Source organism: Anolis carolinensis, chromosome 4 (assembly GCF_035594765.1).
Source record: "Anolis carolinensis isolate JA03-04 chromosome 4, rAnoCar3.1.pri, whole genome shotgun sequence".
NCBI lineage: Eukaryota > Metazoa > Chordata > Lepidosauria > Squamata > Dactyloidae > Anolis > Anolis carolinensis.
The window spans coordinates 224,884,696-224,896,907 of record NC_085844.1 but is presented as its reverse complement, the minus strand read 5'-3'; the positions used below and the strand labels follow the sequence as shown (position 1 = coordinate 224,896,907).

Below are 12,212 nucleotides of genomic sequence, written 5' to 3'. Positions count from 1 at the left end.
TCCTTATCTACATAAGAATTAAAAACCAGATCTGGCAACTTGCTTCTGACTTAACAAATACAATCTGTAAAATTATAATGCAAAGAAAATGTCGTTTTATTATGATCCTGAACTAAGTCTCTTTATTTTGCAGAAACACAATACCTATAGCTATCTTTTGGTGGGAAATACTGTTGCATGCCCCCACTTTGCTCAGAGAACATAAAATTCTATTGGGCTTCCACTCACCCACTTTAGGGCAAATAATTCAAACTTTCACTCCTAGGCTTGCCTTATTCCCAAGTCCATATGACATGCCAATATGTCATGAACATCAAACACCAAGAGATTAGATTCACTCAGGAGAATTTACCTGCTACTTTTCATAGGAATGCAAGAGATAGAGATAGGGAAGCCTCAGGTGGTCATGTCTGGTGGGGGGGTGCTTTGTACTTTTCTGGCACAGCAGAGGGTTGGACTAGATGGCCCATGTGGTCTCTTCCAACTCTTTGATTCTATTAGTCTAATTTTTGTCATGCACATCATGACTGCCGCCAGTCTTTCCTAATCTTTCCTAATCAAGGTCCCCTTGCCCCAATTCATTGCTTTTTTTAGCCCCAAATACACTAACCTTCCTCTTCCACACGACAAACAAAGATTAGGACAACTGCAAACATACTTTGTGTTCTTCATCAATTCCCATTCCCAATGATTTTGCAATGGTACTCTCCATCATCCCCCCGCCACGCCTCCTCTGTGTTTGGCAGTAGTCGCCACCCACAAAAGTAACTTTCCACTATCTCATCTTCCGCCTCATGTAACAACTTGTCAAAAGTACAAATAAGCTACAGTCGTGTGTCATACTATTTCCACATACATACAATTTCCCAACCTGGTTTGACATACAAGGCAAGGTCATATGACCATTTGCTTACAACCTAGGCTGCTACTGCAGTCACCGTTATGCATTGTAAATTCAGAAACTCTGAACATCTAACTTGAAAATGCAGTTAGTGTTTAAAACATGACATAGCAGGACAATCCTTACTTGATGGGAGCAGACAGCTGTATAAAAAAACCACCGTATTCTTGATACCATAGGACTTGGAATTCAACTGCCCAGCTCCTACTCCACACAAGTATATAAGCTAATACAGGTTGAGTATGCCTTATCCAAAATGCTTGGGACCAGAAGTGTTCTGTATTTCAGGTTTCTTTTTATTATTTTGGAATACTTGCACATGCATAATGCAATATTTGGAAGATGGGACTCAAGTCTAAATATAAATCGATTTGTGTTTCATATATTCCTTACACACATAGCCTAAATGTACTTTTATAGAAAGTATTTTAATAATGTTGGGTAAGACACAAAGTTTGTGTACATTAAACCATCAAACAGTAGTTCAGCCACCCCTGTAGACAATTTTGGACTGTTTCAGATTTCAGAATTCGAGATAAAGGAAACTCAACTGTACAAAAAAAAAGGCTTTTTTTTTTTTTTAAACAAGCTGGTGTCGATAATAATGAATCCAACACTGACCTAGAACAGCACAATGTTAATATTCTGAAACAGATTTATAACACTTTGTAGTTTTTTATATATACCCCCAAGCATAGTTTGTTCCTAAAGGCATTAGATTATAAAACAGTAGAAACAAAAACAAAACAGCATGTTGTTCCATCAACTATGAAAGGGGAAAAGTTTCAGAGCCAAGTAGCCCAAGGCACTGAAGAATACCAGAAGCTGGCAACCAAAACCATGGATGCAATGGATGTACTAAAGTAGAGAAATCAGGAAGGAGTGGACAATGTATTTCTGCAAATTTCACTGATTATGTGGGTCTACTCTAGCTGGAACAACTAGAACTAGGCTTGTGTCTCTCTAGTCTACGTTTCAATATTCTATCACAATTGCATGTCCCACTCAGCCTCATGCATGGCTCATGCACTGCTGGTGATGGACAAAGGTTTAGTGCAGTGCTTCTCAACCTGTGGGTCCCCAGGTGTTTTGGCCTACAATTCCCAGAAACCTCAGCCAGTTTACCAGCTGTTAGGATTTCTGGGAGTTGAAGGTCAAAACATCTGGGGACCAAGGGGTTGAGAACCACTTGTTTAGTGGGACAAGGCCCTTCCCTAGTATACCCCAACAATGTGTCCTGACACTGTGAGCAAAAGTTGCACCAGAACTATCAGTCACAACATCTATAACTTTAGGCCTGCATGCAAGTTGATTTTTTTAAAAAAAATGCAATAATAGTGTCAAACTTTGGCAGTCTCACAATCCTGGGGATCCTTTTCTCATATTTAACCACACTACTTGAGGTTTGTTTTCTGCCTCGAAAAACCCATGCAAGTAACTTGTTTGTCACTTTGGTTATACTGGAAATTTGTATGATCATGTCCTAGTTGTGGCTTTTTCATAGACATCTGGTTGGAAATTGAGAAAAAAATATGCTGGCTTAGCTAGGCTTTGAGTATGAACAAAGAAGGGTTTTTTAATGTTCCTGTGGGGGACTCACAAATGATGTGGTCTACAATTCATTTAATTTCTTGAAGTACCTCTACACGTTCAGTAGATGTTAACTACAATCATATCAATTTTATTATGGGTTTGTGTCCCTTGAATGTGGAAGACACATCTAGTACTGGCAGGCAATCCCATGACAAAACTGGATGTGAACCTGACACCAAGTTTCACTCTTACAGCATTTCAGCCATTTTGGTAGTCATGAGGACTAGAAACTCTGGAAGTGAAGAGTTCAGAGGATCCAGATTCCAAGTAGCACACACTTGATATAACCACCACATAGCCCTCGGCCATTTGCAATCTAAATTAGCTGTAGATAGATGGGAGAAAGTAATACGTTTCTTAACTTTATGAATCATGAAGAACACCTGAAAAGAGTGTTGAAGGCCCGTTCCTATTTTCAGTCTTTCCAGAACAGGCAGTTATATCACATCAGCCAAATGAGGGCACACCTGAGCTCTGTCTGAACCTGTCCAAATCATATGGTACAGACTGAAAATAAAGTTACATATTCAGGTTAACAATGCTGATTTGATTGAGAGAGACAGAAGAGAAAACTGGGCAAAGAGTAGAAAGAACAAGCCTGAGGGACTTATGACTGCAGGACAGGACAAACCGGTTTGTTCATTAATAATGCTCCACCACTTTTCAAAACAATAAGGTCAGCCAGAAACTTATATTTTAGGAATTCTGTTACTGTTTTAGCACTGTATGAACACTGAAGAGGAAGGCCAAACTGGCATGTTGCATTCAGGTTACTTTGCTGTTGCAACAAAGATTTGATTTTCCATGGCAAGGTTTCATCTCTATACAGCAAGAGAAACACTAAAAATATATTTAAGTTTATACTCCGTCCTTTTAGTGAAATACTTAAGGCAGGCTTGCAAAAATTGAGCACCAATACTTAACGTTAATAGGCTAAGATTAATATGAGAGAAGAAACTCTAATGGAATAAAACTGTCTTCAGCACATGATGGAAAGTTGAGAAAAGGGTCAAAAGAAGACACTAAAGCAGGCATGGGCAAACTTGGGTCCTCCTGGTGTTTTGGACTTCAACTCCCACAATTCCTAACAGCCTCAGGCCCTTTCCTTTTAAGTGGCTGAGAGGGAAAAGGAAGGGGCCTGAGGCTGTTAGGAATGGTGGGAGTTGAAGTCCAAACATCTGGAGGACCCAAGTTTGTCCATGCTTGCACTAAAGTAATCTGGGCATGCCAATTGGAAAAACTACTATGTAGTTAACTTAAAAGTGTTTTAAACTTCTACTAAATATGCTCCAAAATAACTGGAGTTGGGTGCCTACAATTGATACAAGAAAGGAAAGAGAAAATGTTCTTATGTCTCTACATCCACTTCAAGAAAACAAGCAAATATGTCTTCTGTGGAAAGCCTGAAGCTAGGCAGATACCTTGATAAGACTCAATGAGCACATCAACAGCACTCCTGACTGATGACAAGATTTTAGGAATGTCTAAGAAGATAGTGACCAGTCCCTGATTTAAAAAAACTACTGATAAAGGCCGGTTTCCAAATTATCCTGAAATCTAGAGATTTCCTCAGACTCACTCACTCAAGGCCATCAAGTCAGGAATGTGCATCCCAAGGGGGTTTGTTTAGTCATTGGTTAACTAGCTTCTGTTGCAATCTGCAACAAGAGAACAATACCTTATTGCTCCAGAGAGAAAATGAGTTCATGAACACAAAGAGAAAAAGAAGCAGTTCATTCCAGCTCACGTTTTCTATGTAAGAACTATGCAACTAAACAGAAGAACTAAACAAGTAATAAGTTTCCAAGTAACAAGAGTTTAAACACTGGGTGGGAGTGATGAATGTTCTCCCATGCACATCCACATGCAACCATTTAAGAGACAGGCTCGCAAACTGTCCCATTTACAAACCAAAGCTTAGAACAAAAAAAAGTGAAAAAGTAAATCTGGACTGGCAAGAAGGGAACACAGACCCCATCTATGCTGCCATATAAAGTGCAAACTGTATTATATGGTCAGTGTAGGCTCATATAATGAAGTTTAAATACACATAATTGCTGGCAACGCAGATGGAGCCATAGGCAGACGTGAAAGGAGCCAAGGAGAAAAGGATTTAAATGTCAAACCTTCCCCCTCTTACACAAACCCTTTCGCTCAAATACCACACTTCCTAACTCAAGAATGACACAGAAAGCTCTTATTCAAGTTGCTGGGACATCAAAACATCAGGTTGCTGTGGCTGTATGGCCATGTTCCAGAAGCATTCTGTCCCGATGTTTTGCCCACATCCATGGCAGGCATCGTCAGAGGTTGTGAAGTATGTTGGAAACTAGGCAAGGGAGGTTTATATATACAGTAGTCTCACTTATCCAACATAAATGGGCCAGCAGAACGTTGGATAAGTTAATATGCTGGATAATAAGGAGAGATTAAGGAGAAGCCTATTAAACATCAAATTAGGTTATGATTTTACAAATTAAGCACCAAAACATCATGCTATACAACAAATTTGACAGAAAAAGTAGTTCAATATGCAGTAATGCTACGTAGTAATTACTATATTTATGAATTTAGCACCAAAATATCATGATGTATTGAAAACATGTGTTGGATAATCCAGAACGTTGGATAAGCAAATGTTGGATAAGTGAGACTCTACTGTATGTGGAAAGTCCAGGAGGGGAGAAAGAACTCTTGTCTGTTGGAGGTAAGTGTGAATGCTCTAATTAATCACCTTGATTAGCATTGAAAAGCCTTTCAGCTTCAAAGCTTGGCTGATTCCTTCTTGGGGGAATCCTTTGTCAGGATGTGTTAGCTGGGACTGATTGTGTCATGTCTGGAATTCCCCTGTTTACAGAGTATTGCTCTTTATTTAGAGTTTTTTAAAATATTGGTAGCCAGATTTTGTTCCTTTTCATGGTCTCCTCCTTTGTGTTGAGATTGTGGATTTCAATGGCTTCTCTGTGTAGTCGGACATGCTGGTTGTTAGAGTGGTCCAGCATTTCTGTGAAAGGAGAAAGGAGAAGGAAGGAGGAGGAAGCTTGGTCCCTTCCATCCTGGTGTTTTGGACTTCAACTCCCACCATTCCTAACAGCCTCAGGCCCTTTCCTTTTCCCCCTCAGCCGCATAAGCGGCTGAGGGGGAAAAGGAAGGGGCCTGAGGCTGTTAGGAATGGTGGGAGTTGAAGTCCAAAACACCTGGAGAGAAGGCCCATGCCTGCTTTAGATCAACAATACATTGCAAGACTGTTGGGCTTGGTCAAAGGTCGCCACCAGGCACAGGCTGTTGTTTACCACCGAAAGCCCTACCTGTACAAACAACTGAAAGGTGTGCGGGGAGGAGATTGGGACCAAGGCTTCCCGGGGAAGCGGACAATCCCAGACTTGGCAGGGAAGGAAACCCCTCGGCTTGCAACGTGGGATTTTTCCTCCTGCGTGACGCGAGGGCATTGCAACAGAGGCAGCAGCCTTCGGGTCAGAGGGTTACTCATGGCGCAGCTATGAGCGGGAGGAAGTGCGGGCTGGAGAAGGCACGTTCTCGGGGGGCCTTGCGCCGGGATCTGGGGACGTCGGGACCGGAGAGAGGAGTGTAAAGGCATAAAGGTCAGGCGGGGATGAGTCCCAGATTCATTCACTGGAAGGAGAGCCGAGCCAAGGGGAGGGAGGGAGGGGAAGGGGAGCGAGCCCGGGGGGAGAGGAATGTGCAAAGCCCTCCCAAGCCCGTCCCTCGCCTCCCGCGGGGACTGGGAGGACGGGGAAGTTCTGGGAAAGGGACACAGGACTTCTCAATGTTATGGGGAAGGAGAAGGCGACCTCTTCTTCCCTCCAGGCCTTGAAAGGCTGAACGAAGGGGGCAAAGCGGGCGCCCCGCTGTCCTTAAAGCGCAGCAGACCCTGCCCAAGTCTCCCCAAGTTCTTGAAAATAGTACTAATAATAAAACTTAAATACCGTCCTATCTCCTCAACAACCTAAAACCATACAACTAAACATAAAGCAATAATGATAAGTATACAAGGCAGATCTCTCTCCCTGTTATGGCACGACCTCTTCCCTCGCTGCCTTCCAAAGCATGGCCCCAAGGAGAAGGCACCCCAAAGACCCCCCCCCTCAAACCCAACTCACCGACTCCGCCGCGGCGGACGAGACCAGGAGCAGCGCCAGGAGGAGCGAGGCGGCGAAGCGCAAGGGCTGCATGGCGATGGCGGAGGAGGAGAGAGACGGAGCGCGAGAAGGAGCAGCCAGGCTGGGCACCACGGTCCTGCCTCCGCCGCCTCGCAGCCTTCTTATACCGGAGGAGGAGGAGGAAGAGGCGGAGAAGGAGAAGGAGGAGGAGGAGGAGGAGGAACAGCGGGCCCGCGCCTCGCCTTCCCGCCGCCGCCCTCAAGGGGGCGCAAGCAGGCCCTTCGGAGGGCTCCGGTTATTCGCAGGCATGGGCGAACTTCGGCCCTCCAGGTGTTTTGGACTTCAACTCCATTGGAACTACAGTAGAGTCTCACTTATCCAACATAAACGGGCCGGCAGAACGTTGGATAAGCGGCTATGTTGGATAACGAGAGATTAAGGAAAAGCTTATTAAACATCAAATTAGGTTATGATTTTACAAATCAAGCACCAAAACATCATGTTATACAACAAATTTGACAGAAAAAGTAGTTCAATACGTAATAATGCTATGTGGCAATTACTGTATTTGCGAATTTAGCACCAAAATATCACGCTGTATTAAAAACATTGACTACAAAAATGCGTTGGATAATCCAGATAAGCGAGTGTTGGATAAGTGAGACTCTACTGTACTGGAGAGCTGACCATTGCATTGGGTAGACCACATCAGCTTGGTCAAGTGTCAAAAAAAGGTTGGGAACCACTACACTAGACCGTTCTTTCTCCTCATTAATTACCAAATGTAATAAGTGATTTTCTTCTCTCCTCTCTCCCCCCCCCCCCCCCCAAAAAAAGTCTATAAGCCAGCCATTTTGCCTAGGTATCCCTTCACAACTCTGGTTCATTGTACACAGGTTTTTAAAAAAAATAGGGGGAAGAACAAGCAAATGCTATTTTTATTGTGTTGTCGCAACTGGGTTGTTGTGAGTTTTCTGGGCTGCATGACCACATTTCAGAAGCATTATCTCCTGATGTTTTCACCCACATCTGTTGCAGGTATCCTCAGAGGTTGTGAAGTATATTGGAAACTAGGCAAAGAGGGTTTATATATCTGTGGGAGAAAGAGCTCTTGTCTGTTGGAGGCAAGTGTAAATGTTGTAACCAATCATCTTGATTAGCATTTAATGGCCTTGCAGCTTCAAAGCCTCTCTGATTCCTGTCTGGGGGAATCCTTTGTTGGGAGGTGATTAGCTACTGTATTTTTGTTATTTGTAAGAATTTGGTTGACAATGCTCAGTATGGCCAGTGGTTAGATTCCCCAGCTGGATTCATGAAGATTTTCCAGAGTGGTTCCTGGCTCATGAAACCAGTGGAAGCTGTAGCATAATTTTATCAGGTTGCTACAACAGGAAAAGTTTTACCTATTGACTTCTACCTGCCTTGCTGCTGTCCCATCTGTCAAAGGGAGAGAAACAGAACCCATGTGTAAATGGCAGTCTTTGCTGCTGGCCTCCTCTAAGGGCAGCTGCCCTTTTGGGGCAGCCTGTGTAAGTTGCAGTGTTTCAAGCTTGAAAGGGGAACAAACATATACCAGAAGTTCCCAGTTTGGGATCTGCATAGGTGGCATCTCTGTGCTGTGATCCCTGGCAGATGTTTTAGGGTGGATCCCTATAGCAATCCTAACAGTAAGGACAAGCCTAGAAAAAGATGACTCCCCCAGGGCCAAAGGCCAGGCTGTAGCACAGATGGCAGTCCCTGTCTATCTGTCCAATTGTTTAGAACCGAACTACTTGAAGTGGTGGTCCATGAAGCACTGCTGGTCACAAGCCTTCAGCTGCTAGTCCTTGGAGAATTTCCAGGAAAGCACTGTAGCCAGTGGGGATAAATATGACATCAGTCCCTAGCATATAAGAGGAAGAAATGTTTGGCTAGCACATCAGACAGCTTGAAAAGCACTGGTTTAGACTCTCTGGGCTTTTCAGCATTACTTATAACTAACAAGCTGGTTGCAACTCACAACAGATGCTTTCATGATTTGAACAACCCACTGTGAACACATTGTAACACTGTCCCAAAGCCATGCTGTTTTCAGTCTAATTTTTTGAAAAGACTATTGTCCCCTTTTTTAAGCGAGACATTGACTACCATATATCTATATATATAAAAGAGTGATGGCATCACGGCGAGTCACAAAACAACAAAAGTACAGGCCCCCCAACCTCAAAATTTGACAACACAACCCATCATCCACGCCTCAAGGTTGATACAACAAAAAGAAAAGAAAAATAAAGTCCTAATTAGAGGGAGAGCAATAATTTTTTTTATCCAATTGCTGCCAGTTTAGAGGGCTAATCTCTGCCCACTTGGTTGCCTAGCAACAAAGGGACAGCCAGGTTTCAGTTAGGGGACAGGCAGATTTAGGCCTCACTTAGACTTCTTCCACAGATTATCTAATTTGCATTGGATTATATGGCAGTGTAGACTCAAAGCCCTTCCACACAGCTATATAACCCATTTATAATCTTATATTATCTGCTTTGCACTGGATTATCTTGACTCCACACTACCATATAATCCACTTCAGTGTGCATTTTATACAGCTGTGAAGAAGGAGCCTCATATAATCGAGTTCTGAGCAGATAATATAAGATTAGAAATATACAGTAGAGTCTCACTTATCCAACGTAAACAGGCCGGCAGGATAACTGAATATGTTGGATAATAAGAAGGGATTCAGGAAAAGCCAATTAAACATCAAATTAGGTAATCGTTATACAAATTAAGCACCAAAACATCATATTATACAACAAATTTGACAGAAAAAGTAGTTCCATGCGCAGTAATGCTATGTAATAGAGTAATGCTATTACAGTAGAGTCTCACTTATCCAACACTCGCTTATCCAACGTTCTGGATTATCCAACGCATTTTTGTAGTCAATGCTTTCAATATATCGTGATATTTTGGTGCTAAATTCATAAATACAGTAATTACTATATAGCATTACTGTGTACTGAACTACTTTTTCTGACAAATTTGTTGTCTAACATGATGTTTTGGTGCTTAATTTGTAAAATCATAACTTAATTTGATGTTTAATAGGGTTATCCTTAATTCCTCATTATCCAACATATTCGCTTATCCAATGTTCTGCCGGCCCGTTTATGTTGGATAAGTGAGACTCTACTGTACTGTATTTACAAATTTACCACTAAAATATCACAATGAATTTAAAACACTGACTACAAAAACATTGATTATGAAACGGCAGACTGCGTTGGATAATCCAGAACATTGTATAAGCGAATGTTGGATAAGTGAGATTCTTCTTTAATATGAAATAACCACCATACTTTGCCATAGCAACGCGTGGCCGGGCACAGCTAGTAATATATATTCTTCTTTCCTACCGGGAAAAGTTAGGAAATATGCATTGCCCATATGCAAATAAAACAGTGCTAGAAAGAGAATATTGCATGTAAGGTAACACATTATTAAAAATGAACAGGCATACTTCCCCACATTTGAAGAAAAGGTGTTTATACAAAATGGACTGCTCTTTAACATGTAAAACATGGTTCTGAACAAGTACATCAGTGGTGCAGTTTTGCAAGGCCAGAGGACTTAACCAATACATTTCAAAATTAAAACTAAAAAAAAGTTGGGTACGGAAACAAAGAAGTTGACAAAATGGTGTGAGTGTCAGGAAGCTAAATCCTGTCACTGTCCCCAACCATATTCCATGAAAAGTTGAATCTCTCTGGGGAATTATTATGTCTTCAGAAATACAAACTCCTTTGGATTGGAAAATATGGTTTCCTCACAAGCAAAGCCTCACAGGAAGTTGTGCGGACGGTGCATATCCAAATGAGTAACAAATGAAACCTTCAGGACAAAAGGCTGATTGTACAGAAATGCTCCGACCTCTCTTCCTCTCCCCTCCTCTTTATTTCCATAAGCCTACCTTTTCCACTTTCCTCCATGCTGTGACTGTCTCCATATCAAGCCCTGTCAGTGTATTTGTGGTATTTTGTACAATTTGTTACCAGTAAACAAGTAATAATGAAAAGGGTGCGCTAGAGTTAATGTTGATAGGAGTTTGAACAGAATGGGAAGCTAAACAAGCCAGGAGGTTTGGGGGGGTGCATCATGTCTCTCTTCAACCCTTTAACTTTACACAGTATAATCCAGATAACTCAGATTATACACTGCTGTTCAGTAATGCCATTGTTTTTACCTATACATTTAGGATAACATTTTCCAAACTACCACCTGCTTGATATGTGAATCCACAGCCCCCACTATTTCCAGCCAGCATTGATAAAATACTTCCAGTTTCAGAAGTATTTCTTGTTAAGTCAATAATTGGCATTAAAAGTAGTTTCCCTTAAAAGTAGTCATGCCATCCCTTGTTTCTTTTTTCTGGTTTCTCTTTTGTCTTTATGGCTACTAATTTTGGTTTTGTTTTTTACTTCTTCCTGAGCTGGTTCATTTTGCTTTCTTATTTATACAGTCATTTCTTATTTTGGTTGATGTTATTTTAATGTTTTGAATTAACATTTTTGCATTAACCTGGTGCTATAGATGATAATACATTCCATTGTGTTGTGCTCATGGTTTTCCCATGGTTATTTAAGGTCCCAAATGCTAGGAAATTGCAGCTGTTGACAACTACACCCTTAATAGGCAAGTTATTTATGCAATATGGAATCCTATGCTGTATAGAAGAGAGGTAGTGTAGTGGTTTGAGTGTTGTGCCATGATTCTGGAGACCAGGGTTCAATTCCCTACACAGCCATGAAAACCCATTGGGTGACCTGGGTGGGTCACATACTCTACCACAGAAAACCTTATTAGAGGGTCACCATAATTCAGAAATGACTTGAAGGCACACAAAAATACCACCATAATTAGTTCCAGTTTTGGTATGAATGGGAAGTTGGAACAATTTAAAAAAATAATGTATAAATAGTTACTTTTGATTGCTTTCTTGCCTCAGTTGCAAAAGAATCACTACTTAACATTATAACTGTAATTTAAGAACTGTAGTTTTACTCCTTTTGTGTGGAATTTTGTCCCATTTCAATTTATTTTTTAGTTATAGGGTGTGGCCCCATGGAATGACAGGGGGAGAAAAATCATATGAATTAAGTGCTGTTGTGTGCTGCTGCCATGTGCTTTTTTTGTAGGTGTTGAGGCAACAAGAAGGTGGATGGGAAGAGTGTTTGCTTTGTACCACCAATCATCAGGATGTAACATATGGAAGGTTTTTTAAATAATTGTGAAACATTGCTTAGTTTTAAGTATCTTGGAAAGAGAAAGTGAACACTGCAGCATTGAAACTTAACTATTTTTTTAGGTTTTGGAACTACAAATATATTTTAAAATAATATCCCAGCCTCTGCTACTGAGATGGAGCTGCATGGGGCTCTCACAGGAGCAGAATGATGGACCTAAGCCCCTGATTTGTCTCTCCAGTGGTGTCCAGAGGAGGGTGACCAAAATGGTAAGAGATCTGGAAGCCAAGCCCAATATAGAGTGGCTTAGGGAGCCATGTAAGTTCAGCCTGGAGAACAGAAGGCTGAGAGGGGACATGATAGCCATGTTTAAATATT

The 12,212-nt window shown here is 41.5% G+C and overlaps 1 protein-coding gene across 1 annotated transcript in view; it reads right to left on the bottom strand.

Annotated features, from left to right (window-relative positions):
• Window positions 1–12,212, bottom strand: part of sdc4 (syndecan 4) — a 59,928-nt gene that overhangs the window by 22,239 nt on the left and 25,477 nt on the right. The window contains exon 5 of the mRNA XM_062979780.1: window positions 6,616–6,872. Within this exon, the coding sequence (XP_062835850.1) occupies window positions 6,616–6,872 (257 nt within the window). The remainder of the gene's footprint in view (window positions 1–6,615; window positions 6,873–12,212) is intronic.